Below are 27,343 nucleotides of genomic sequence, written 5' to 3' on the forward strand. Positions count from 1 at the left end.
GCTTTCTGAAAGAACATAGGAGCCAGTCTGAAAGAACTCTCAATGGCCAAACTTACAATAATTTGAGCAGGAAAATGAGTATCAATAACATTGCATTATAATCCATAGAGTAAAATAAACATCCACGTGTGTAGGGATGAATAAATGAAAGACGAATAAAGAAATAAATAGGGTTGACCTGGCTGGTATAGCTCAGTGGATTGAGCTCGAGCTGCAAACCAAAGTGTCGCAGGTTTGATTTCCAGTCAGGGAACATGACTGGGTTGCAGGCCATGACCCCCAGCAACCGCACATTGATGTTTCTCTCTCTCTCTATCTCCCTCCCTTCCCTCTCTAAAAATAAATAAATAAAATCTTAAAAAAAAAAAAAGAAATAGGATTGAAGAGATAGCTCTTCCTTACAGAAGAATTTCAATAAATAAATACAGAGGGAATAAGAGAACAGAACACCATATGGTGTTCAACAACTCTTTGAACACCATAGTATATGGTTGTTGCAGGCAAGATCCACCAGTGGATACTAAAATTAGCCAGCCAGAGTGTGAAGAGAGAAGGGATATTTGTATATCTTCAAGTGATGTCTCCCAGTATGTTTGCCTGTACCAGAGGGAAAGAGTAAATCTGACTTTGTCGTGAGAAACCCAGCAGTCATCACCATCGCCAAGTGGGCCAAGGCGGACATCGCCAGGAATACACACACGGTCTCCCTGGTGTGATGCCTATGCTTTCTGCCAAAAATGCATCAGCCCAGTCTAATTGTAAGACATTAAACAAACCCAAGCTGAGGGACAAAATAATTGACCAGCACCCACCAAAGCATCAAGGTCTTGCAAGGTGAAGAAAGAGTGAGGAACTGTCACAGCCTAGAGGCCCACAGCTAACGGCAGTTTGGAGCTCCAGGTTGGATCCCAGGGCAGATAAAGGAAATGATGGGGAAAACCAGCGAAATTCGAATAAAGTCCATAGTTTATTTGATAGTATTGCACCAGTCTTATTTCTTAGCTTTGACGACTCTACTATTTAAGATTATTTAAGGTATTAATATTAGTAGAAGCTAGATAAGTGTATATAGGAATTCTGTAATTCCTTAAAACTTTTGTATAAGTCTAAAGTTATTTCAGGATAAAAAGATTAGAGAGAAAAGCTCCTCATGAGCAACCCCATTTCCCTCAGGTGAGGCCCAGACTCATCTGTGTGCTGTGCAGGCCCTGCAGGAGGCGGCCCCCTCCGCTCCCCCTCCCCGCGTGTGCGTTGTCTCTGCCCTTGAGTTGTCTCCGCTCGCCTCTCCGGCTTTCCTAAAGGACTTGTGTTCTGTCGTCTCTCGAATGTGCTGCCCTTCACTTCGGTGTCTTGCGGCTCGCCCCCGCCCTCACCGCCCTGCGTGGTGTACCATAAATATTGTAAGTGTGCCTGTCAGATACTCAGCTGGGACCCAGCTCAGGCGCCGCCTCGGTGCCGCTGCTCTGCCGGCTCTCCCCAGGGAGCCGACTTTCTGCCCCCTTTGTGCTTAGCATAGCGCCTGTGTCACAGTTCTCAGTGATTCACTTGTCACGTCCCTGTGGTCTCCTGTACTCTGTGACATTCCTTCCACTTCCCAAGTCTTCCATGGCCTTGGCACTTCGGTGAGTCTTGGTCAGTTACTTTGCAGAGTGTCCCTCAGCCTGGGTTTGTTTCATTTCTTACAATTACTTTGAGGTTAAGTATGCGTTTTCGGTAAGAATCCCATGGGAGTGAGATGGTGTCGTTCCCAGGGGCCCTGATGTTATTTTGTCCCAACATTGGTAACGTTAGTTTGATCATGTGGGTAAAGATGGTGTTCACCAGGCTAATCCATTCTTTTTCTCTTCATAATTAATGAGTATGTTAAGGGGCGATACTTCAAGGTTGTGTGAAAACACATATTTTAGAGGTATTGAGGTCTGGTGAGAACTTTGACAGTGCAAGTCACACAGATGTTTTTGCTTTTCCAGTGCATATTAAAGTTGTGTTTACAGTGCACTGTAGTCTAGTAGTGCACAATAGCACTGTCTAAAATAACAAGGTATATACATTGATTAAAAATAATTTTTTGCTAAGAGTTGCTAACTACCATCTGAGCCTTCAGTGAGTCGTAGTCACTTTGCTGGCGGAGGGCCTCACCTTGTCTTTGTAGAAAACCGCAGTAGCTGTGAAGCATGCCTGTGTTCCACTCCTCGTCAACTTGCACTGGGTAGTTTTAGCATCCTCTTATACTTTGGAACTCAACCATTCCTTCTGTCGTTTGTTAGTTGAACTCCTATATTTTAAGCTTAAGCAGCTGGACAGAGAATAGCATGATTTCCTAAGATGGAGACAACTCAGGGAGGAGTAGGCTTTCAGCAGACTGGGTCAAAAGATTTATTGTAGAACACACAGTCACTAGGTCACGGAACATAATGCTACTGGAAATAGCTGCATCAGTTCATCTTGCAGAGCTGGAGCCCATGGTTAGAAGTGATGGATGGTCAGTTCCTAAAGGGTGGGGACCACTGGTTGAGATCCAGTTTCTGAGTCCATCTCTAGTACTTGATGCTGTGCCTGGAACAGGGAAGGGACTCACTGTACAAAACAAAGTCATTTGTCTGACAATACGGTTTGTATTGGTCTGGTCACACTTTGTCTCTTTCCCTCCGGGCATTGCTGTGCTGCTGCCAGGTGTAATTAATGTCACCTGTAGGTGTGCATGCCCTCGGTCCCTGAGATACTCTGTGGGTCCTTCCTTTCCTCCCTCCCTCCCTACCTGCCCCACCCCCTGCCACACACACACAAACTATAGAAGGTTCCTTGAATTCTACCTGTTTAATATGTAGTTAGTATTTTTCCTGTTCTCTCTTCAGAAAACATTGTCTTCCCTCAGACAAGTTCCTCCTTTGTTCAGATCACATGACTCTGGAAGATGTGCTTTCTGTTCTCGTATTCCTTCCAGGTATCGATGTATTTGGACATGGTTTCTCAGAGCAGATCACAATGCAAAGTGCTGTATTTCCTCTTTGGAATGATGATGTGATACCAAGAGGAAAATGGAAGCCTTCTTATGAATCCTTTTGTGTCGCACTGTCAGGGAGGATGGGGCCATGGCCTCTTTGGAGTTGGTTCTGCATCCTCTGTGGTGAAGTGGTTCTACCTTCATTACCATGAGGGTAATGACACCTGGACAGACAGTAAAGCCTGGGTTTTGTGGAAACCTTCCCTAATCTTTGCATTTTCCCTCACTTGATCATTCCTGACTTCCCCGTGCAGTGCGCCAGTGATGGTGAGTAGAAGGCAGTGAAGCAAGTGAGATGGCACACTGAACAACGGGGCTCATTCACAAACCACAAACCTCCTCAGCACCCAGCCTTAGGGCCTAGCCGGCACAGCCTTAGGGCCTCAGCACAGAGGTGGATTAGTGCATCACGGACGTTTGGGTGGCTTTTCAGTAGGGGAGCATTTGACATTCAGTTCTTGAGTTGCTGACTGCACAGCACACCCTGGGCTGGGTGCTGTAGGAAAGCAGCATCCCCCAGTGTGGACCAGCCAGCAGGAGGCAGTGCCGGAAAGCTTGCAGCTGTTCTGCTGGTTGACGCCATTTCTAAATGGTTGTGCTCACTTTGTTTGAGGGCCACATTGTTGCAGTAACTGACGCTGCTGTGCTAAAATCTGCTGGCGCCCCACCTGGCTGTGTGCTGGTAGCAGGTCTGTGTGTACTTCTCAGGGCTTACTCAGTACCAGACAGTTTATGGGATGTGGGGGTGGAGCAGTAAGCAAAACAACTTCCTGTTTTCATGGATGTTCACATCAGACACAGATGCAGTTTCTTAGTTGGTGCTAAAGTCTATGAAGAAGAATAAAGCATGGAAGGGAGGGAGCGTAGGTGTTATTTTAGATAGTGTGGTGCCCGGGCTGCTCTTTGGCGGAAACCTGAAGTCATTGAAGGGTTAAACCAAGTGATCAGGGGGTGGGATGAATGGGGGAGAGAACATTCCAAGAGGAGGGAATGTATCAGAATCAGCTGGGGAACTATATAAATATGCACAGTCTTAGACCTGACTTAGTTGGTCTGAGATCTGGAAAAGCTTCCAGAAGATTCTGGGAAGCCAGGTTAGGGAGCTACTTTTAAAACTCATTGAGGGACTTCCAGTCAGGATGGCAGCATAGGCAGACATGGCTCACCTCTTCACACAACCACATCAAAGTCACAACTAAAATATAGAACAACCATCATACGCAACCATCAGAAATCGAGTTGAATGGAAGTCTGATAACTACAGAATTAAAGAAACCACATTCATCCAGACTGGCAGCAGGGGCAGAGACACAGAATGGGCTGGTCCCACATCCACGTATGGAGGATAAAAATTCAAGAGGGATATCTCAGGAGCAAGGAGTCCCAACTCCACACCAGGCCCCCACAGCCCAGGGTTCCAGTGCCAGGAAAATACATCCCTGCAACCTCTGGCTGCAAAAACCAACAGAGATTGAGTCGGTGGAAGAAACTGGTAGAGCCCCAAGCAGTTCCTCTTAATGAACCCACACATGGACTCACCTACTCAGACTCACTCCCTCTGAGTTCCAGCACCGGGGTAGCATCTTTAAAGGCACCAATGGCATACGGGGAGGAACTGAAGTGTCTGGCATCAAGGCAAGCGGAGGCCATAGGCCCTTTTCTAAACCCCCTTCTCACAGAGCCAGCAAGCTGGTGCCATATCTGAGACTCCATCAACCAGGATAACACTGTTTGACCTGCCTTGGAGATCCCCAGAGACCCCGCCCACCCCAACTTACAGTCCTACCCAAGCTGCTTTTCCATATGAAGGGCTGGTCTTGGCTTATGCTTCACACCTTCCTAAAGCCTATCAAACAAGCAACAGCTAGCCTCAGTGAGCCCCAGGCCTAGCACTAGCAGCAGCCAGCCTAGGCTCACAGCTTGGCTTTGCCTGGGAATCTCCAAGTCCAGCACAAGTGGCAGCCATCTCAGATTGCTTTATAGCTCAGGCAGGGTGGCCCTGGGCAAAACACAGGTGGAGGCTGACCTTGGCCTGCACCACTTGGGAAACCCCAGGGCCAGCACACCCAGTAGACAGCTACAGACCAGTCTGGAGCACCACCACCCTGCCCCTGCACAGCTGATCTTTCACAGAGGGTAGAGGCTGGTGCTTGATGGTCATAGCCAGTCCTTGCAGCTGACTGGTCTAGGTAAATCCTGCCCATTGGCCTGCCAGCAGCAATCAAGGCTCAACTACAAGAGGTAGTATACTCAGTCCACGTGAAGGACACACCTCGAGTACTGAGCTTGGGTGATAGGGGAGGCTGTAACACTGGACCCTACAGGACATCTACTGCATTAGGCCACACTACCAAGACAGTGTGTCATAGCAGCTCTACCTAATACATAGAAACAAACACAGAGAGGCTGCCAAAACAAGGAGACAAAGAAACATGGCCCAAATGAAAAAACAGACCAAAACTCCAGAAAAAGAACTAAATGAAATGGAGATAAGCAATCTGTCAGATGCAGAGTTCAAAACACTGGTTATAAGAATGATCAAGGGACTTTTTTAGGACCTCAGCAGCATTAAAAAGACCCAGTCAGAAACAAAGGATACACTAATTGAAGTAAAGAACAGTTTACAGGGAAACAACGGAAGAGTGGATGAAGCTGAGAATCAAATCAATGATTTGGAACATAAAGGAAGCAAAAAACAACCAATCATAACAGCAACAAGAAAAGAGAATCCCAAATGAAAGAGGATAATATAACCAGCCTCTGGGACAACTTCAAGTGGTCCAACATTCACATCATAGGGGTACCAGAAGGAAAAGAGAAAGAACAAGGAATTGAAAAGCTATTTGAAAAAAATAATGAAAGAAAACTTCCCTAATTTGGTGACAAAAATAGACATGCAAGTCCGGGAAACACAGAGAGTCCCAAACAAGATGGATACAAAGAGGCCCACTCCAAGACACATCGTAATTAAAATGCCAGAGGTTAAAGATAAAGAGAGAATCTTAAAAGTAGCCAGAGAAAAGCAGTTAGTTACCTAAAGGGGAGTTCCCATAAGTCTTGTCAGCTGATTTCTCAAAAGACACTTCGTAGGCTAGAAGGGATTGGCAAGAGATATTCAAAGTCAGGAAAAGCAGGGACCTGCAGCCAAGATTGCTCTCCCCAGCAAAGCTATCGTTTTGAATTGAAGAGCAGAATAAGAGACAAGACAAGACCAGACAAGAAAAAACTAAAGGATTTCATCACCGCCAAACCATTGTTATAGGAAATGTTAAAAGGACTTACTTAAGAAAAAGATCAAAACAGTGGATAATAAAATGACAAAGTATACAGATCTATCAACAATTGAATCTAAAAAACAAACTAAGCAGACAAGAAAAAGAGAGATAGAATCATGGACACAGAAAGCATTTTGATGGTTGCCAGATGGCAGGGGGGCGTGGGGGAATGGGTAAAGAGGTGAGGGGATTAAGAAGGACAAATAGGTAAAAAACCCAAAACAATAAAACCCCATACAAACAGGTAGTTGGAGAATAGCCATGGGGATATGAAGTACAGTAGAGGAAATGGGGTCACCAAAGAACGTATAGCACGACCCATGGGCATGAACAGTGGTGGGGGGATTGCCTGAGGGAGTGGGGGGCTGCATGGAGCAAGAGCAAAGGGGGGAAATCAGGACAACTGTAATAGCCCAATCAGTAAAATAATTAAAAATACCCATTCAACTTATTATGCGTTGCAGGATCTATATGAGGAAACCATTTTGATGGTAAAAAAGTAAAAGCCATAATCTCTCCAGATAAAAAGAATTGGAGATAGAGGAAAATTAAAGGAAATAATGAAGGAAAAACAATAGTATTGACTTTTTATTAGCATGGCACTCCTGTAATAAAGCTCAACTCTAGAGTCGTAACAGGAGGAACATGGCCCAGTTTTATTTTTTTGGCCACCTCCTCATCGAAGTGTACCAATACTAGGCTGGTAGCCGCTGCAGATGGGTCCCACAGCATCATGCCTGTGCTTTCTTGTGGTTTCATCTCGCTGCTCCCCTGGCATTGGTTGGCCCTGTAGGAGGCATGCCTCAGTGATTGGATTGGTTAGCTCGTGTAGATGAAGGTGCTGTGGGAGGGAAGCTTACCTGGAAGTCAGTCTGTGACACCTGGTTCTTGTCCGACCGCATGCCTAGGGGCTTGCCTGGGCCTCCCCCTGAGACCCCCTGATCACGGCTCAGACATCCGTGAAAATACTCTTCGGGCAGATGGATTTCTTCGGTGGCAGGAACCATGAGAGGTGGAAAAGCAAGCCATAAAAAGCCTTGTCATGAGAGGATGCCGTCTTTTGGAAATATTACCTGCACATTTATATTTTGTTAAGTTGAGTGGAGACTTAAAGAAATGCATTTTTTAAAACAGACTTTATTTTTAGAGCAGTCTAAGGTTCACAGCAAAATTGAAAGGAAGGCACAGAGACTTCCTGTATACCCCTGCCCCCCATGCATAGCCCCTCCACCCCATTACCAACGTTCCCACCAGAGGAGTACCATTGTTGCTACTGATAAATATGCACTGACACATCCCTCGCCCAAAGTTCATAGATTACCTTAGGGTTCACACTTGGTGATGTACATTCAGTGGGTTTGGATAAATGTGAAATGGCATGTGGCCACCATTATATTATCATGCACAGTAGTGTCACTGCCCTAACAATCCTCTGCCCTCAAGATCCTCTTTTGATGTGGTTTTCTTCCTGCTCACGAAGACAAGGGGGGCAGGGCATCTGTAAAATGGACTCCCCACATGAAATCAAATTGTTAGTTTGGCCTGAGTGGGCAAATGGGGTGGTGGGCCCGAGCCCCTCTGCACACATCCTAATGAGCCTACTCTTAGAAACTACACAGTCCGAGGTGATAGGAATCATTTGAAACTGTATGAGTAATACCATGCATCACCTCAGAATTTCTATAAATCTTGACTTCTTGAACATTACATTCTCTTGCATTCTGTTTGATTATGTTTCCTTGCTTTTATTGGAGACTAGCTTTTGCATCAGAGGGGAAGAAGAGTCACTTAGACTTACTCTTTGTCACTGTTAAATCCCATTCAGTAATGTCTAAAATGGTTCTTGGAAGAGGAGAACCAATTATCTTTGTTGTTTGTTTGGCATTCAAACACAATGAATTTTTTCAGCAATTAGAAGCCAGTAATAAGAGTAATAATATATACAAAAAATCAACAGAGTACTTTGGCTCTATTATACTTGTTTAAAAGTTGTCAACCTCATTCATGGTTGTAAAACTTTGAATACCAGCTTCTTTATTAGCTAGTAGCCTACAACTTTCTCCTTATAACACCTCTTTTTAGTGTTGTCAAGGAAAAAAAAGGATTATGTTTCACTTCTGTTCAACTCTAATAGAAAATACTTGCCCAGAGAGTAAGTGATTGCAGGAAAAATAAACTTACACCACGTGACCCTTAGAAGGCGTAGACCCTAGATAACACAGAGTTGGCTGGACTCTGCCCTCTAGGACCCAACAGGATGTGTCTCCGGAGCAGAGAGAGTCCCTGCAGTAAGTCTGTGTCCTGTTTCAGCAGGTCAGTCTAGAAATGTGCAGGGAAGGGAGAGCTCCCAAATCACCTTATTTAACCTCTTCTTTTTACGAACGAGAAAACGGGCAGAGAGGGGAAATGTCCTGCCCTAGAAACAGAAAACTGGGGAAGAACGTGATAGGCATGAGTATTTATATCTAAATACCCGAGGCCCAATTTTATCACACTCCCAATTATTTCTAGTTTTTTTTCAAAGAGTGTTATGAAGTTCTCAAAGTGATATTTTAAGATTGCTGCACTTTCTAGGAGAGAGTTTGTAAACTGACAGTCACATAATAGTAAAAACAAAGATACTGTGATATTTACATATGACCTTACAGCTTCCTGGGACAGAGATGGAAAACACAGAAAAGAACAATTGATTTACTCGTACCTCCTGTTATATATGGGCTAACTTTAGAAACAAAAGTATCAGTTATTAATTCTTCAGCCTCACTTTTTCTAAAATTCATTCACTCAGTCCAGTTCGTCAGTTCTCAGTTACATCTGGCAGAGGAGGTGGAGCCACTGTGCAGGATGAGGACGTTCCAGATGCAAAGGGGAAGGCCGAGGAGAGAAGGTGGTGCTGGAGTAGTGCTAAGCGCCGTAATTGGTTGTATTGGAAGAACCAGCATGTAAAAATTAGTGTTCACTGAAGGAAAGAAATATAAGACAGAATGGAACACACACAAAAGGGATATAGAGATTGAGTTGGGTTGGGAAAAAATGAAGCCACAGAGGGAGGATAGGACAAGTTTACGAGGTCACGAAATGAGAAAGGGAAGGTGACTAAGCAGTGAAAGAAGTACCTGAGAATAACAATAGGTGTGAGCCATGACTCTTTCACAACAGATCTGAGTGACTAAGACAGACTTTCACTCTGTTCTTGACGGACAGATGATCAGCCAGCCTACTAAGATGTCATCTGCGGACGGGTGGTTTGTGAATTGTTACTTGTCCACAATCATATACATACACACGTTGAAAGTAAGAGTTCAGAAACTCTTGTAGCGATTTGACAGAGTAATTTTATGTCTTTTGAGTCTAATACAATAATTGAAGCCTGTATTTTGTCTTTTTAATTTCATTTTTATAAGTTGTTTTAATTGAGGTGTAATAGACGTATAACATTATGTTAGTTTCAGATGTACAACATAATGATTTGATGTTTGTATCTACTGTGAAATGATCGCCACAATGAATCAAGTTAACACCCATCACCATACTCAGCTACTTTTTTTTCTGGTGATGAGAACTTTTAAGATTTTCTCCCTTAGCAACTTTCAAAGTATTCATCTGGAAAGGCTTAGAAAGACAAAAACATACCATGGGTAATTGGGGAAGCGTGAATTAACCCCACACTTCTCAGAGTGGTACATAGACCAGCAGCTTCTACATCATCCATGTGTCCTCCAAATTTGTTCCTGTAATCCCTACCCATTCCCCCCTGAATTCTACATCATCTGAAAGCCTGTTACAGATGCAGGCACCCCAGCCCCAGCCACAGACCTCCTGAATCAGAACCTGCATTTGACAAGATCCCAGGATGAGTTGTGTGAACATTACAGCGTGAGAAGCTGTGCTTCAGTCTTTTCGGTGTTGGACAGGTGAAATCATTAGGAAGCACTTCTTCATACTGATTCCAGTATGCTTCACTGTACCTGAGGTGGTGCGGAGAAAACATCTCATGTGACAGCACTTCAAATATTTCGAGACTGCTGTCAATTCAAAAATGAGTTTTACAAATAATTATTGAGCACCTGTTCTTTGTAAACTGCCAGGCTAGGTTGTAGGGTTACAGTGATAAAGAGGACTCTGGACTCGAGGAGCTGAAAGCTCCATGAAGGAGGCAGAAAAGGGGATATTTACATATGCACCACGATAAAAAATGAGGGACCCACAATATCAAGTGCTGGGAAATTTATAACAGGAGAAATGATTTTTACCTGCAGGGAGGTGAGGGCGGAGGTGCCTCCTCTGACCAGATGGAGCAACGTGGAAAACCTCAGTGGAACTGGTGTTTGAATTGCAGCTGACCCTTGAACAGTGTGTGTTTGAGCTGCACAGGTCCACTGCATGTGGGTTTACTTAAATAAATACACACGGTGCTGTACGTGTATTCTCGCTTCCTTGTGATTTTCTTAGCATTTTCTTTTCTCACGAATATAATATATAATTCATAAGATGTACCAACTGTATGTTAATTGACTTTTTTTTTTTTTTTTACTGGTAAGGCTTCCTGTTGACAGTAGGCTATTACTCATTAAGCTTTGGGGGATTCAAAAGTCATGTACAGGTTTTTAGCTGGCGGGGGTCAGTGCCCTCAAACCCCCCCCCCCCCAGTCTTTAGAATATGGGTAAGGATCAGATGTGCACAAATGGTATAGGTGTGGGGGTCCAAAGCAGGGTAGGAAAATAAGAAAGTTTGAGAGAACAGGTGTAAGGGCCTGAATTTAAACCATAATCCTGATAAGTTTTGTTATTTTATTTTATTTTCATTTTATTTATTTATTTATTTTTAGAAAGGGGAAGGGAGAGACAGAGAGGGAGAGGAAGCATCAATGTGTGGTTGCCTCTCAAGCACCCCCTACTGGGGACCTGTCCTGCAACCCAGGCATGCTCCCTGACTGGGAATTGAACCAGTGACACTTTGGTTCACAGGCCGGTGCTCAATCCACTGAAGCATACCAGCAAGGGCAAGTTTTGTAATTTTACCTTCAATTGTTTAGAGATTTTATACGGTGATTTTCATGGGCTTTGAAAAGGATCAGGTTTTATAGAAATCTGATGGTCAGTTCTCAGATTAAAAGGAGTCTCTCTTTCTGTCCTCTTAGCCATTGTCTTACACCCTGCCACCTGCTCAGAGAAAGCTGTACTCTTTAAATGAGATCCTTTTCAGCCCTGGCTGGTGTGGCTCCGTGGATTGAGTATTGGGCAGTGAACCTAAAGGTCACTGGTTCAATTCCTGGTCAGGGCACATGCCTGGGTTGTGGGCCAAGTCACCAGTTGGGGGCATGCATGAGGTAACCAGACAATGTTTCTCTCACACATTGATGTTTCTCTCCCTTTCTTTCTCCCTCCCTTCCCCCTCTCTAAAAAAATAAGTAAAAGGGATCCTTTTCCATTGTAAAAACAATGACAGTATAGTTGTCTTTAAAAAACACAAGCCAATGTAGTCACATGATTCAAACATAAAAAGGCACAACAATGAATGATCTCCTTGTAACCACTTTGCCTTCCAGCCCAGTCACCCTCCTCCCACCACCGTCCACAGCCCACACACAGGCGCAGCCAGCTCTTGTTGAATGTGAATTACTTTAAAATAAGAACAACTCTAATTCTGGGTTGAGGCCTCTGTCTCTGAACACATTTTGGAGCCTTTACTCCACACAGAAACCAGAACAAAGAAAGTTTAATAGAAAGAATTATTAATTATGACATGAGATTAGAGTAATGAGGGATTGGCTTAATAACAAATGAAGAAAGCTCTAAAAAATACAGGAATTGGTGATACAAGAAGCAGCCACCACCCCCAGGGCCAAGATCTACACTGGATTGGACAGAGCACAGCTGTGGCTCACGGCGTGGCAGAGAAGCCACTTCAAATCAGCCCTCTGGCACCGGCCCTTTAAGGTGCCTGGGGAGGCTGTGGATGGAGAGGCATCTCACCAGAAACACTCCACTACAAAACTGCCAGAAAGAGAACCTGGGAAAACCTGCAGGGTGCTGCGGGCAGCTGTGCGCTGCAGGAGCATACACAGCTGCTGGACCAGAACCAGGAAGCAGAACTCTATCCTCCTGCAGTGTCTTTCCAGCGCCCTCTACTGAAAACCTTAACATTCTGCCCGTTGACAAAGGATAATTCTAAAAGGCTCAGATCCACTTTCTCAGAGCGTGTAAAAAGGGTGAAGTTGGATTTGAGAATCCATACGTTTATCAACGTACCAATTTCTCATCACCAGCGTAGTGACTGAAAAATACAAATACCTGTGACATCCTCAGTGAAACATTACTAGAAGACATACGTGCTGCCGAAATACTACATGGTGCATGTCGGAGCCAGATACTAATGTTTTAGTTATTATTTGTACTACTTATGTTATTATTCTCTTTTAATTGAGGATTAATTGAAATTTTTTTTTACTTTTAGTAAAAGTGTCAGGCATATAGATAAAGCTAGGGTGCAGCAAGAAGAAATGAAGTACCTTTTGAGTAAAACTGTTAGTTCAATTTAGAGGCAGGAATAGCAGATGTGAAATAGAGGGAGGGACAAAGTTGTCTGAATATCCCTTTATAGCTTCAGATCATGAACTATTACATCACTTCCATCTTTGAGGCCTTTTAAGGTCTTCGACTAGCTTCCTCCAGCTGGTACATAGCTATTACCCTCCATTATTCCCTGTTTAGTGTCCAGGGCCATTCTCTTTCTTGAGGCACTGTGTTGCTTGTCGGGGCACATTTTCTAACACCATTCTTAGAAAGGTTACATGGGGGATAAACTGCTCTGAGACCATGCATAGCTGAAAATGTCTATTCTGTGCCGATATTTGATTGGTAGTTTGGCTGATAATTAAAATTTGGTTGGAAATACTTTCCTTTAGAATTTTGATTTCCCTGTTGTTATTTAACTTTCCTTTAGAGGTGTGAAGCCATTCTGATTCCTGTTCTTTTCTATATAACCTGTCTTTCTTTCTGGAAGCTTGTAAGAATTTTTTTCCCAGTATTCTGAGGTTAGGACAATGATGTGTCTTGGAAGGGGGCTGTTCCGTCCATTGTTTTGAGCCCTTGTTTGAGAATGTTCTCTTTTTTGCAGAGGCGTCCCTGTTTTTCAGGCGGTCAGCCTTCTGGACTGATCTTTTCGTTTCCCTAACCTGTCTTCCTATTTGCTGCCTTTGTCTTTTGGCTTTTCTGAGAAGTTTATACGGCTTTTTATTTTAATTTTAAACTTTTCACAGTGCTTAAGATTGTTTTGTTAGCCCCTGAATGTCCCTTTTTTTACCGCATCCAATTCCTGTTTCATGAACACAGTATCCTCTCTTCTCTCTGTGAATAGTAATGAGAGGACTTCTTTTTTCCTTGACTTTTCATTTTGCATAATCTTTACTTCCTCCAAGCTTTCTTTTTTTCTGTTGGTTTTGGTTTCTGTGGCATGGAGAAGTTTCAGAAGTGCTGCTCCAAAATGTGTCAGCAGCTCAGAGCCTGGAAGTTAGGCTTACTGACTACGGGTTTTACCATTGCAGGATCAAGCTGGGTCGTTTTCTTTGGGCAGATCTATGTCCATATTTTTAGATCTTTCCTTTTGGACCGAGAAAATCCTACAAAAGAGTCTTCCAGTTTTTTGCATGGAGGATATAGGTCTGGCTTTCAGCATTTCAGGAGGAGAATTGAGAAAAAAAAAACTAATAGTCTCAGCATTCAGTATGTAAATACTCTATTAATTCGGTTTTTGATACAGTACACCTGCCCTCAAATGTGCCTGATATCTCCCTGCCCAGAGACCCACCTGCAGTTTTATACTTCGGAGTATAAACCACTTACCTCCCTCTGTAGTGGGGAGAGCATAGGATAGTTGTGTACATATGTGGAAGAGGGACCTGGGAGTTCAACTGTTTAAGACTTTGTCAATCCATTCTTCTGTTTTTAGCTCATCTTTTACTCCTCGCTCCACAGTTTCTCCATACAGCCAATTCCGATCCTTTTGCAGAGGGGAGGGGTTTTAAGTGCAATTTAGGCCGTGTCTTAGCTTTGCTCTGCTAAATTAGGAGTATCTTTTAGACTTTGGGTAAAGTACCAGTTTTTAATCATGACACAAAAAGCACTGACCATGAAAAATTATTCTTCAAATTGTTCATCACCTTAAGAAAAGTGTCAAGTCCGCCAAGGGATTAATTTCAAGAATATAATAAATAACTTCTCCACCTCAATATGAGGATGACAGCGGACTCAATAAAAACCTGAGGAAGAAACTTGCACTGGACCTGTATTTCACCCACGGGGAAACGCGTGTGACCACAGACACGTGAAGAGGTGTTCAGCACCTGGATCCTGAGGGAAATGCAGACCACAGTGAGATGAGAGACCCTGTTTCTCTCACTGGCTTGTCAGAACTTAGGAGGCATGATAGACTCAAATGTCGGAGAGTTTGTGGACCCACCGATTCTCTTACACATATACCGGATGAGGCTGCAAACTGCTCCTACTACTTTGGAGAGTAATTTCGTATCATTTCATACTTTGGGAAATAATTTAGCATAATTCTACTCCCAGGAGTACAACCAAGGGAAATTTCTTTTGCCTAATGCAAAAGGAGACATGTCCGAGAATAGTCAGAGCAATGCTGTTCACAATACCAAAACCTGGAAATGGCCCAGCAGCCCATGGGCAGGAAGTAGAATATTATACAGCAGAAAGAACAAAGAACTAGTGTGATATGCAGCAATATAAATAACTTTTAGTGATGTAATATTAACTAAAAAGAAAGCCCCGAGAGATTACAGACACATGAACTCTTTTATAAAACTAAACTTAAAATTATATATATGCGTTTATTCACTTATCTATTATATATACTTCATGGATGTTTTATATATTTCAGGACTACAATAATAAATCTGTATATTGTATTTTGAAGGGATACAATAATATTGCATTATATATATTTCATGGATACAATAATTAAAAAGCAAGGGAAACTGGATGTAGAATTTAGGGTAGTAGTCGCTTCAGATGCAGAAGCAGAGGAATGGATTGGTGAGGGGGACCATTGGTTAGAAGCAGGTTATTGTCAGGGTCATAGCTTTTGTTTTGGTTGGTCGATTTGAGGGCTCCTTGTTATGGTATTAAAAATAATCGGATAATTAAGTACTTGAAAAAATAAGATGAAAGACCTAGGGTTCCCAAGGTGAAGTAAGATCCTTGTTCACACAGATCTTCGTTCTCTGGTTGTCTGTCTGTCTGTCTGTTTAAGAATTAGCATTCTGAGACTTGTGACAAATGTTTAGGGGTTGAAAGTTACAAAAAAATACATTAATCTACTGTTAACAAACTGCATTTTCTAGGTGGGATTCATATACTTAAAATTATTATAGAATATTTAGTGCATAACTACTTAACATCTATCTGTTCTTTCATAGAAATTTTACACTTTTTTTTCCCTTTCTTAGGACAAAGTTAAACTATAATCCTCCAAAAGATGATGGATCAACCTATAAGATTGAACTTGAAGGGATATCGGTAATGGTTATGAGAGAGATCCTGGATTACATCTTCAGTGGGCAGGTATGATGAGACACACAGGAAGGAAGACTAAGTAAAGGCTTCTCAAGCTCAGGGTGAGGGTCTCCTTTCATCCATTCTCTGACCACGTAACAACGCCTCATCTGCATCCTCTGTTGCCGTGTGCTTGACTCGTGTCTCCTGCTGCTAATGGCACCCAAGCGTGTTCTTCCAGGGCTCTGCCCTTAACAGGGAGGCAGACTAAATAAGATCTTGCCCAGTCCCAGTTTTTGATTTTACCCTTCTGAGCTCCATCTTCCAGCCTGAGTTACAAAGAACGTAAGGCACCCTCTTCACTGCTCTTTTTGTTTTTCAATCTTAATTCCAATTTTGGCGGAAATAAAGAGTTCTAGACTCATACAAATGACAGTCACCTGCGTTGTACTTATGATGCCTGGTTCTGTCACTCAGCAGGACTGGCATCCCTGTACCACCCCCCATTCTTTCTGGTTTCCCTTTATTCCCTCTACCCACTTACGTTTCTGGGGATTTCATGAAACCTGGGAAGGAAAGTGATAAGTGATCAGACTTCATTCTTATTCTTTGCCTCCTCCACCCCACCCCCCCAACTGCTATCAATAGCATGAGGACTCTCGTAAGAAAAATCTTATGTGTGAACCAGGGCTTGTAACGGGTAAGAAAAATCTTAATGTGTGAACCAGGGCTTGTAACAGGAAGAAGTTAGTGAGAATATGTTTTACCTTTCCTCTTTTTGAGATGTTATTTCTTACTCTCTTTTTTATTCCTGCTTCATCTTATGTTACCTTTCCTTTTTGTGATGGCTGTGTCTCCTACATGTTTCTAAGTATTCTGAGTGTGCTGCTTGCTTTCTCCAAATATATTCAGTCTGTCTAGAGTCAAACTTGGTGATTGTCGTCCTTTTTGAATTTTTTGGTGAAGTTTCATGAATTTATCTCCTCTTCTCTAAACACTAGGTGGTGGGTATATGGATGTAAGGTTAGTGTTGTGTGGTTGATAAAAAAACAAATGGATTTAAATTAATTTTGGGACACCCTATAAGTAGTGGAGATATTGCACAGCACCACATAGCCTGAGGGCCAGCCACTTACCTAACTTCTAAAATCTATTCCGCAGCAGTTATCACAAGTTATAAGTGAATGAAAACTTACTCATATTAAGGCTTAGATTTGAAACTTGAAACCTTATTTACAGATTTTGTTCCTAATTTAAATTAATTGTGGTTTTAAAATCATAGTTGCAGGGTAAGTTATAACAAATTCCAGATTTGGCGATTTAGTTTTATTGAGATGGAATTTAGTGTGTGTGTGTGTGTGTTATTTTGTTTGCATGCCTACATTTGGGTAGTCTGCAGCTCTCCACTGTCTTGTGGCTAAATTTCATATGATATATAAAAGGGATATTTCTGTGTACTTGTAGTTTATTTCATGCACCTCCTTCTGTTTCCGTTGCTCATTTTCCAAGGTGACTGTATCTCTGGTACGCGGTGTGTACGCGTAGTAGAATGTTCCTTGCTGCACTCTGAAACCCTCCGTCACCTTCCCCAGTGGAGGACGAGACCGTTCCCGGGAGAGTCCGGGCTGCTGGTGGGCCTGGCAATGTTTCAGAGGCCTCCCTGGCGATGTTTCTTTACACCCCTCCCTGTTGGACAGAACAACTGTCAAGTGGGTGGAGGAAGAAGCATCAGTCATAAAACTGAACAAAATTAAGGAAAAGTAAATGTTCAAAATGATTTTTTAAACCTTATATTGGGGAGTCCTTCCAGAAAGTAGCTCTGGAACCAAACTGTGCCTGTCGCACCGCGCCGCGTGTGGTGTTTGGTGGTCACTGAGGCTTCGGAGGCGGTGCAGGTCCCCTTTCTCCAAGGGGCTCGCCTTCCGTTTGGCATACCTTTTGGCAAAGGAGTGAACTTAATATAGTGGAGGTAAGATTTTCCACAGTTCTGGTGCTAGTATTTAAAGAAATCACCTGCAGTTTACCATAGGATACAGAACTTTTCAATTTCCCGAGCATTTCAGTCATTTAAGGTTTTTCTCTAAATTAAGTGTAGAAGTGAGCAGCTGGACAGTTCACCTCGAAGAGTTGTTGGTGGTTAATGTTGGTAAAGCAGGGGCTGCAGTAGGAAGAGTCAGCCAGCCATGTGCCGCTTGTGTTGTTCAGAGGATCCTTGGGGCCCTCAAATTCTTCTTGGAAAAAAGTACTGTGTGAAAGCATATGTAATTACCAGTCTGTGATCATCTTCAAAAATGGAGCTTTCATGTGGTTCAGCTGAATAGATTCGTGATTTGGGTTTTAAATACACACATTCAGGTATAAAATACTTACCATATTTTTACAGATCCGGCTAAACGAAGACACCATCCAAGATGTTGTTCAGGCAGCGGACCTGCTCCTGCTGACGGACCTTAAAACTCTGTGCTGCGAGTTTCTAGAAGGCTGCATCGCCGCCGAGAACTGCATCGGGATCCGTGACTTTGCACTCCATTACTGCCTGCACCACGTGCATTACCTGGCAACGGAATACCTGGAGACTCACTTCCGAGATGTCAGCAGCACAGAGGAATTCCTGGAACTGAGTCCTCAGAAGCTTAAAGAAGTGATTTCTCTTGAGAAGTTAAATGTTGGCAATGAAAGATACGTGTTTGAGGCAGTAATTCGATGGATCGCACATGATACAGAAATAAGAAAGGTACCTGTAGTTTTTTAACATGGTCTGTCTTTGCCTTTTCACTTGATTTAGCTGTTTTTAATCCAAATGATCACTGTCTTCTCTTTTTCCTTCAACATGAAACACTTGCAAGGTTATGATCGAAAAGATATCTGTAGTTCTGACAATGTGGTTCAGTTTGTTGGGTGTCATCCCACAAGGAGAAAGGTCACCAGTTCGATTCCCGGTCAGGGCAAATGCCTGAATTGCAGGCCAGTCACTGGTTGGAGTGCATGTGCAAGGCAACTGATCAATGTTTCTCTCATACTTTGATGTTTCTCTCCCTCTTCCTCCCTCTCTCCCCTTCTCTCTAAAAATAAGTGAGTAAAATCTTAAAATAAATAGATAAAAGATATTTATGAAACGTCTTCCCATAGGACCACTGAAGTAGTTGGTATTTCAGACCAGTCTACAAAAGCCCATGTAATTCAGTATAGCAATGAAAATATGAATACTTGTAAGGAACATAATGTCCTTTGTATGTTGTTTTTCATGGGAAAATGCATTTCAAGCTTAAGCTGGACATCATAGAAATGCAGTGTTCCCATTCTCGCTCATCATCCATCCCTCCTACGTCCTTGGGCTAATGAACGCCCACAGCAGCTCTGAGGGAGGCGGCAGGTGAGGGCTGGGGGTGTGGGCTCTCCCTGGAGTGATGACACCGCTTGGGAGAAAACTGGCGAGTACCCAGGAGTTTTCATGACAATGCAGGTCCAAATAGGAAGGCTCTGGGAGTGACAGCCTGGGAAAGAAGGGTCTTAGAGAGTATTAGGCTTTAGATCCAAATTGGTAATACACTGGGGAGGGAGCAAAATCATGGGGCTCTAAGTCCCATACTTACACATCAGCTACTAGCTTCAGTCGCTGTATTCAAAATGAAAGATATATTCGGTTTCAGAGTAGTCTTCAAAATGTACAGTTGCCTTGTTAATTGTTCTTGATAACCACTGGCTTATGTTTTAATGCTCATCTTGTAGTTTTTAAAATTCTGCAGCAACTCTGCTTGTTGTCTCAGTGTGGTTGTACAGTTAATGTTCTGTTTTCCACATGAGGTGGGTAAGTTAGGGAAGGAGATAGAACAGCTTCCAGCTGGCTGCCCTTCACTGAGTCCACCATCCGTAGCTTCTCCCCAGCCCTTTTCTTGCCCTGAAGTGATGAGGATGCTGTAAGGTCAGCTGCCTGTTGGGGAAGCGGGACAGTTTTTCATCCTTTGGTTAATCTGAACGTGACGCTGTAAAGAGTATTGCCTTTTAATACTCAGAGTATAGAAGAGTATATTTTAAAATGACTACTCTATTTTTCGGACCATAAGACACACATAGATTTTAGAGGTGGAAAATAGGAAAAAAAATTTGAAGCAAAAAATGTGGTAAAATATTTAATAACATAAATAACATAACATTTCACCAATGTAAATGTAAACAGAACTCAACAGCAGCATTAACAACCATTATTCCTCCCCTGGTGTGGGGGAGGGGTGGTGCATCTTATAGTTCAAAAAATACGGTATTTTAAAACCAAGAAAACTAATCATTAAAGAATTTCACCTTATGTATATAGAATATAGTCAGTTCAAATTTGATGATGGAGCATACAAAATATATAATTTATATTGATATGTTTTATAGATATTTTTAACAATAATTACTTAAGAAATGATTATATAGTACCCAGGAATTTTTTTTGGAACTTTGGCTTTTCTATATTTTTCATATAATATTAATGTTGGTACATTTTCATTATCTAGTTTACCACATAGTATCAAGCTATTACTGTATAGAATGTTTCTGTAAATGTGATGTAATTCACAACACATTCAGTATGTAAGATAAAGCAAATTATAGCAGAGTTCTTGTAAGTTTTCCTATTGATGTGAGAACTCTGTAGAGCAGGGATGTCAAACTCATTCTCACCGGGGGCCGCATCAGCCTCGCAGTTGCCTTCAAAGGACCGAATGTAATTTCAACTCCTTAACAGTTAAGGAGTAGTTAACATTTATACAGTCCTAAAATTATTTCAGCCCTTTGAAGGCAACCGTGAGGCTGAGGTGGCCCCCGGTGAAAATGAGTTTGACACCCCTGTTCTAGAGTGTAAAGAAAACTGCTTGAAACTTTGCAGTGACACATCAAATATAAACATGAAGTGATTTTTAAATTAAACTTTTTTTTTAATCAAGGCTGTGGGAAGTAGAAAGGAAGGGGGCCAGTAGGCATATTTAAGCAGCACTGGCACTTGCTACTTGCCTCTTGATAAGCTATTAACAGTTTTAGTTTTCCATGAGTTGGAAAGTGTATATTCTAAAAGCTATGTGCCACGTTCTCCATTCCCCATCCCTCCTTTCTACCCTCTCCTGCAGGTCCACATGAAGGATGTTATGTCAGCACTGTGGGTTTCGGGGTTGGACTCCAGCTACTTACGGGAGCAGATGCTGAATGAACCGTTAGTACGAGAAATCGTCAAAGAGTGCAGCAACATACCACTGAGCCAGCCGCAGCAGGGGGAGGCGATGCTGGCCAATTTCAAACCCCGGGGCTACTCGGAATGCATCGTGACTGTTGGTGGAGAAGAAAGAGTGTAAGTGTGAGTGTGTGTTTGAAAAGTGGAATAAGGGAAGAGAGATTTCTATGTAAACAAGAATTCCTGTTTTTCAGTACTTAAAAAATAATAAGACTTTTTTAACGGTTTAGACATTTTTTAGAGTGGTAAAACTTGTCATACTTGTTATAGCAGAACTACATAAACCACATTAACTGCTAATCTATTTATCTTTTTAGTTCACGGAAACCAACAGCAGCAATGCGATGTATGTGCCCTCTTTATGACCCCAATAGGCAGCTTTGGATTGAACTGGCCCCTTTAAGCATGCCAAGAATTAACCACGGAGTGCTCTCAGCAGGTACTGTTTTGTGGTACATTTTACTGAAACACAAGATCAAGTCAAGTGTAATTTCAGGGTTGTGCAGAATGACTCAGCCTTTTAAAGAGATAATCTTATCTCTCTAGGATGACATTTTCATTGTAGCTCTAGCTTTCAAGACTATGGTGAGAAGCGTCCTTTCTGTCCATCCTTATTATCCCCAAATTGTAATACATGGCCATTTTTCAGACATTAATAGAGGAGCATTTTACTTGATGACTAACTGATAGAAGAGCAGAATTCAGTGACCCTGACCACCAGTGAGCCGTGTGACCATACCTGGAACACAGAATTTCTCTGAGTCACGATGGTCCCATCATCTTTGAAACTCAATTGAAAATTACAGTATGTAACTGTCTAAAATAAAAGTGTGATGTAAAAGCAGGCATTTCAAATGAGAATTTAGAAAGTACTACTTTAGCAATGGCTTAAGGTTATTTTACTACAGAAAGTATGTTTTAGTTGGCTTTTACAATTTGAAAATAGCTCCATGTTCTTATTCAAGGAGATGATAGAAAAGATCGTCCTCACTGCCTCACCGCTATTGGCTGCCTTTCTCTTACCCTTGGATCTGCCTTTTGGGTTCACCCCACAAGCCCCATTTTACTGAATTCTAGTTATCGGCAGCGGTCCTCCTGGAATCCCTACTTTGTAGTCCTGCATGCCCACTGACATTAAAAGGTGCAGGGGTTAAGCAAACAAACAAAAAGCTCACAGACATAAACTCATAGACACAGATAGCAGAATGGTGATTACAAGAGGGAAAAGGGGGTAAGGGGAGGGAGGAGAGGGTGTAGAGGGGATAAATAGTGATGGAAGGAGACTGGCCTGGGGGGGTCAACATGCAGTACAATGTACAGATGATGTATTATAGAACTGTATACCTGAAACCCAGGTGATTTTATCAACCAGTGTCACTCCAATAAATTCAATAATAAAACAATTTAAAGCTATACCAACTCACACCATGTTATAGAAATGGCAAAATCTGCCCTGGCCAGTGTGGCTCAGTGGATTGAGCTTGGGCCTGCTAACCAAAGGGTCACTGGTTTGATTCCCAGTCAGGGCACATGCCTGGGTTGCAGGCCGGGCCCCCGGTGGGGGGCGCACAAGAGGCAGCCACACATTAATGTTTCTCTCCCTCTCTTTGTCTCTCCCTTCCCTCTCTCTAAATATGAAGAAATAAAATCTTTAATTATTTTTTAAAATGGGTAAATCTGTACTATAGTATAGAAATGGAACCATTTTCCAGGTGCCAGGATAATTGAAGTTACAGTTAATACTAAACAACTAGATGGAGTGGTGTAACCAGTAGGGTGTGGGGCTGATTTCCCTATTCTACTGTTTCACCTTTGGCTTCCTTAAGTTTTCTTCCCCCAATATGTACACATATTCAGAATTTCCTCACATGCACACCTACCACAAAGGTTCCTATAGCACTAATTCTCAAAGATTTCCCAGAGGGGTTGGCATTTCAGAAGCTAAACCAAGAGGAGAGGAATTGTGTCCAGTTGTATGGACTGAAGTTGTGAAATGATTAATTCTTATTTGCCCATCCTATTCTGCATTTCTTCTTTTCTTGCATTTTTTTAATTGATTGACTTTTTTTCCCTTCAGTCTTTCCATTTATACCAGTTTAGAAATTATAGTCTTTGTGTATATTCCTTTGAAAGTTTCCTTAGAAACCTTATAGCTTGTTATCAAAGCCTGAAGTTAATCCGTACTTTTATACTGTGTTTTTCATATTTTCAAGTCTAACAAAGTTAAAATACATGATTGTGTATAAATATAATATTTACATATGTACATGTTTCATTGATCTATGTTTTATATAAGTATCTATAGGTAGATAGTGTTTAGTGTTACCCACATATTTACCACTTTCTTCGTTTTTCCTTCCTTGCTCCTCATACCTTCCATATAGGATCATTTCTCCTTCATTCTGAAGTTCATCCCTTTGCATTTCCATTAATGTGGTTCTCTTGTAGCAAACTCTTAATTTATTTGCCGGAAAATGTCATTACTTTGCCTTCATTTTTAAAGGATATTTTTGCTGGGTATAGAATTTTAGATTGGTATTTATTATTTTTCAGCACATTGAAGATACCTTCCACTGACTTTGGGCTTTTATTGTTAAGTCAGTTGTCAGTCTAAACATCTGCCTTTTCTCAGACTGTATTTAAGATTTTTTTGTTTTTGTTTTCTGCTGCTTCACTACATTGTGCTTAGGTGCACACTTTATTTGGAATTTTACCATATTCAGGGACTGGGGGCATCTTGACTCTGTGGCATGACCTTTTATCCGATCTGGAAAATTCTTACTATGTCTTCAAAATATTGCCCCTGTTCTGTTCTACTTTCTTTCTTTGCTTTTGGATGTCAGATTAAGTGTGGCTAGATGTTTTTACTCCATTATCTGCCTGCCTCCTACCTTCCTCTTTCTTCTCTATCTTTTTGCCCCACCATATTGGCTTCGTCGTGATTTCTTTTGATTTAGCTTCCATTTAATGAATTCTCTCTTTAGCTACAATGGATCTACCATTAAATCCATCCATTGGAGCTTTAATTTTCTGGGTTTTTTAAATTAATTTAGTTATTTTTAAAGATTTTATTTATTTTTAGAGAGAGAGGAAGGGGAGGAGAAAGAGAGGGAGAGAAACATCAATATGTGGTTGCCTCTTGTGCACCCTCCCACTAGGGACCTGGCCTGCAACCCAGGCATGTGCTGTGACTGGGAATCAAACCAACAACCCTTCGGCTCACAGGCCTGCACTCAATCCACTAATCTACACCAGCCTGGGCTGTTCTTTTCTTTTCATTTCTAGAAGTTCTCTTTAAATCTTTTTCAAATCTGCAAGTCACTTCCATAGCCCCTCGTTTCCAAGGGCTATCTTCAAATTTGCCTTTTATTTCTTAAACGTAGAAAACATTGTTGTATAAGTCTTTTTATTATTCCAATATTTGAAATTTGAAATCTTTGCAAGACTACTTTCTGTTGTTTGCTTCTGCTGGTTAGAACTTTGCAGAGGCTTTTCTGCCAGAAGACATATTTTCTGTGGGCCTGGGGTTCAGATTTCTGTCCTTTACATCCCCTCAAAGCCATGAAAAGAAAGGTTGAACAGTTTCCCAGAACAGATGAACTCAGATAACCCAGAGCCGTTTGCAGACTTGAGTGGGTGGTGTCAGTCTTCCTTTTACGTTGCAAGGTGGTGGGACGCCACTAAAACACACTGAAGAAGTAAAATGGTCACGGTGACTCACAAACTTGGCTCTCTCACCAGGGAAGAAATGAAATCTGATAAAGATCTCGAATCCATTGTTATCAGAGAAGGTTTCTCCACGTACTGGCTCTACAACTATGACATTCATATTTGACAGGAGACGGATATTGAGGACTAAAGTTTCAACTTTCTTGTGTGCCTCCTTTCATTTTTGCAGAGGGATTTTTGTTTGTATTTGGGGGACAAGATGAAAATAAGCAGACCCTGAGCTCTGGAGAAAAGTACGACCCGGATGCAAATTCATGGACTGCATTGCCACCAATGAACGAGGTAAAACATTACTTTTTCATTTGGCACATTTCTTTTTTCCCTCTGACACTTTTGACTGTTTGTTCTCTATTTGAGTATAAGAAAATAGCGTAGCAGCCCTGCCAGGCTGTGCTGCCTGAGACGGTAGTGCTCGGCCTCCCAGCTCTTCTCTCAGGGCCCTCCCGTCGCTCAGGCTGACCTCATGGTCTCTCAGACCTTCTCAACATGCTCCTGCTTCAGGACCTTTGCCAGATGCCCATGTGGCATGCTCCTTGCTTCCCTCAGTGTTTGCCCATGCAGCACCTTGTCAGGGCAGCCTTCCCTCCAGCCCGGCAGCTCTCCTGTCTCCCCTACCCCCCTTTCTTCCCCTTCATACCATGCAGCACCTTCTCGCAGAGTAGGAAGTTTTAAATTGTTCACACAAACTCTTTTGACAGCAGGGGATATTACCTGTGTTCAGAACTCTGTCCTTGGTGCTAAAATAGTGCTGGGCACATAGGGGCCGCGAGGAGAAGACTAACAGTGAATGTGGAACGCCTCGGGCTTCTGTCGTTGCCCATAGCCTTCGCAGAACCTGCTCTCCCACTGCCTGTCTGTCCCGTTGCTGTGGCTCTTGTCTTTCAGCATCAGCTTGGAAACAGCTGTAGACCAAACACAGACAACCTCATGGAACCAAAAATTAACAGTTCCTTTCTTGTTGTGAGCTATTGTGGGTAAAAAGTACTGATTCTGACCATGAGTTTACCGAGCCGGTAATTCCCTTGTTTTGAGAAATTCCTAGGCTGGGGTTTTCTGTCTTCTGTGATAGACTAGTGAGCTGCTAGGGAAAGCAGAAATATTTAACAGCGGGGCTTTTGAGCGTGGCACTTCTTTGCTGGAACTCTGGCATATAATGATATCTGTAATTTTTATTAAATGCATAAGTATCAGCTTTTGATGTGATAGTCGATGTCTTTTCAGGGAAGACATAACTTTGGAATTGTGGAGATAGATGGAATGCTGTACATTTTAGGAGGAGAGGATGGTGACAAAGAGCTAATTTCCATGGAGTGTTATGATATTTATTCTAAAACCTGGACAAAGCAACCCGATTTGACCATGGTTAGAAAGGTGAGAGCTGTATCTTATGATTACAAACTGGATTTTAAAATTAATACTCCTTCATTATCTACATATGCTTTTTTAATACAACTGATAGTGTTAAAAGAAGTAATGTTATAGAATTCTGCCTCTCTCGGTAGCTTGCAGTTGTTCTCATCAGCCATTCACCAAGGTAGGAAACGGGGTGTGTGCACGTTTATCCTGGGGTGCGTGCTGTGCTGCCCTGCTCTGTCCAAGGCCTACGCTTGATACACGTTTTGTGAGTGCAGTCACCTGGGAAGCAACCACCTCTCCTAAACCTGTTTTCTCAGTCATCATGCAGGATGGGGAGAAACATTAATTTACAGGTAAAGAACTGCCACTGCTTACTGGGGAGAGTGAAAAACCGATGGTCACGTTCACTCTATAGGGCATCTGCCTTTATTCGTATGCCCTCGTGCAGGCAGGGAGTTTGCCGTCAAGCTAAGCTTTGTCCAGCGCCGTGCGTGCGTGCGTGCGTGCGCCTTCAGGTGCTGGGACACACTCATAAAACGTTCTCTCACTGCTTGTTCCCTTTAACTACGTCAATTGGGCAAGAACTGAGTGACATCTTGCCCCACGGAATCTAAATCTTAGAATCTGCAAATAGTGGTAAAATGATAGAGACTGGAAAGTTCCTTTAAAAAATGAGGGCTATTTACTTATCATACTTAGTGAAATAATATTAGATGGACTTAAGTCTTTTCCGGGGATTAACAATATATGTATTACCTTGCTCTTCTTCTCGTTTTTAAAATCCTCTGTTGTGATACTGGAAAGCATCATAGTTTTACTGTTGGAAATCAGATCCTTTTCCAAATACTCTGTAATGCTGTCAGATAAGTGAATATTAATCTAACTTTAATAACAAATGTTGCCTCCCTCACTGTTGCTTTCTTCCTTCAGATTGGCTGCTATGCAGCTATGAAAAAGAAAATCTATGCCATGGGTGGAGGGTCGTACGGAAAACTTTTTGAGTCTGTGGAGTGCTACGACCCGCGGACCCAGCAGTGGACTGCCATCTGTCCGCTGAAAGAGAAAAGGTGAAGAGTGTGCGTGTGGGCCTTACAGACTCCCCTGAGTGCTGGGCCCTTGCTCTTCTTTTCTTTCAAACAAACCTCTTATTTCACTTGGGATTTAGTTTATGTAAAGTGAAATGAATAATCCATTTCTTGAAAGAGGAAAATCCACGTATTCACCAAACACTGAATGTTGCAAAGTTAAAACCAG

At 42.3% G+C, this 27,343-nt stretch overlaps 1 protein-coding gene across 3 annotated transcripts in view; it reads left to right on the forward strand.

The window, feature by feature from the left end:
* GAN (gigaxonin) overlaps window positions 1-27,343 on the forward strand; it is a 62,694-nt gene that overhangs the window by 14,827 nt on the left and 20,524 nt on the right. For 2 of the 3 annotated variants that reach the window (XM_028502053.2, XM_036012259.1), the window contains exons 2-8: window positions 15,750-15,864; window positions 18,179-18,529; window positions 20,904-21,121; window positions 21,322-21,443; window positions 24,903-25,015; window positions 25,955-26,104; window positions 27,020-27,156. In XM_028502053.2, the coding sequence (XP_028357854.1) occupies window positions 15,750-15,864; window positions 18,179-18,529; window positions 20,904-21,121; window positions 21,322-21,443; window positions 24,903-25,015; window positions 25,955-26,104; window positions 27,020-27,156 (1,206 nt within the window). The remainder of the gene's footprint in view (window positions 1-15,749; window positions 15,865-18,178; window positions 18,530-20,903; window positions 21,122-21,321; window positions 21,444-24,902; window positions 25,016-25,954; window positions 26,105-27,019; window positions 27,157-27,343) is intronic. The other variant, XM_036012260.1, reaches the window with a different exon arrangement.

Source organism: Phyllostomus discolor, chromosome 12 (genome assembly GCF_004126475.2).
Source record: "Phyllostomus discolor isolate MPI-MPIP mPhyDis1 chromosome 12, mPhyDis1.pri.v3, whole genome shotgun sequence".
In the NCBI taxonomy this organism is placed as follows: Eukaryota; Metazoa; Chordata; class Mammalia; order Chiroptera; family Phyllostomidae; genus Phyllostomus; species Phyllostomus discolor.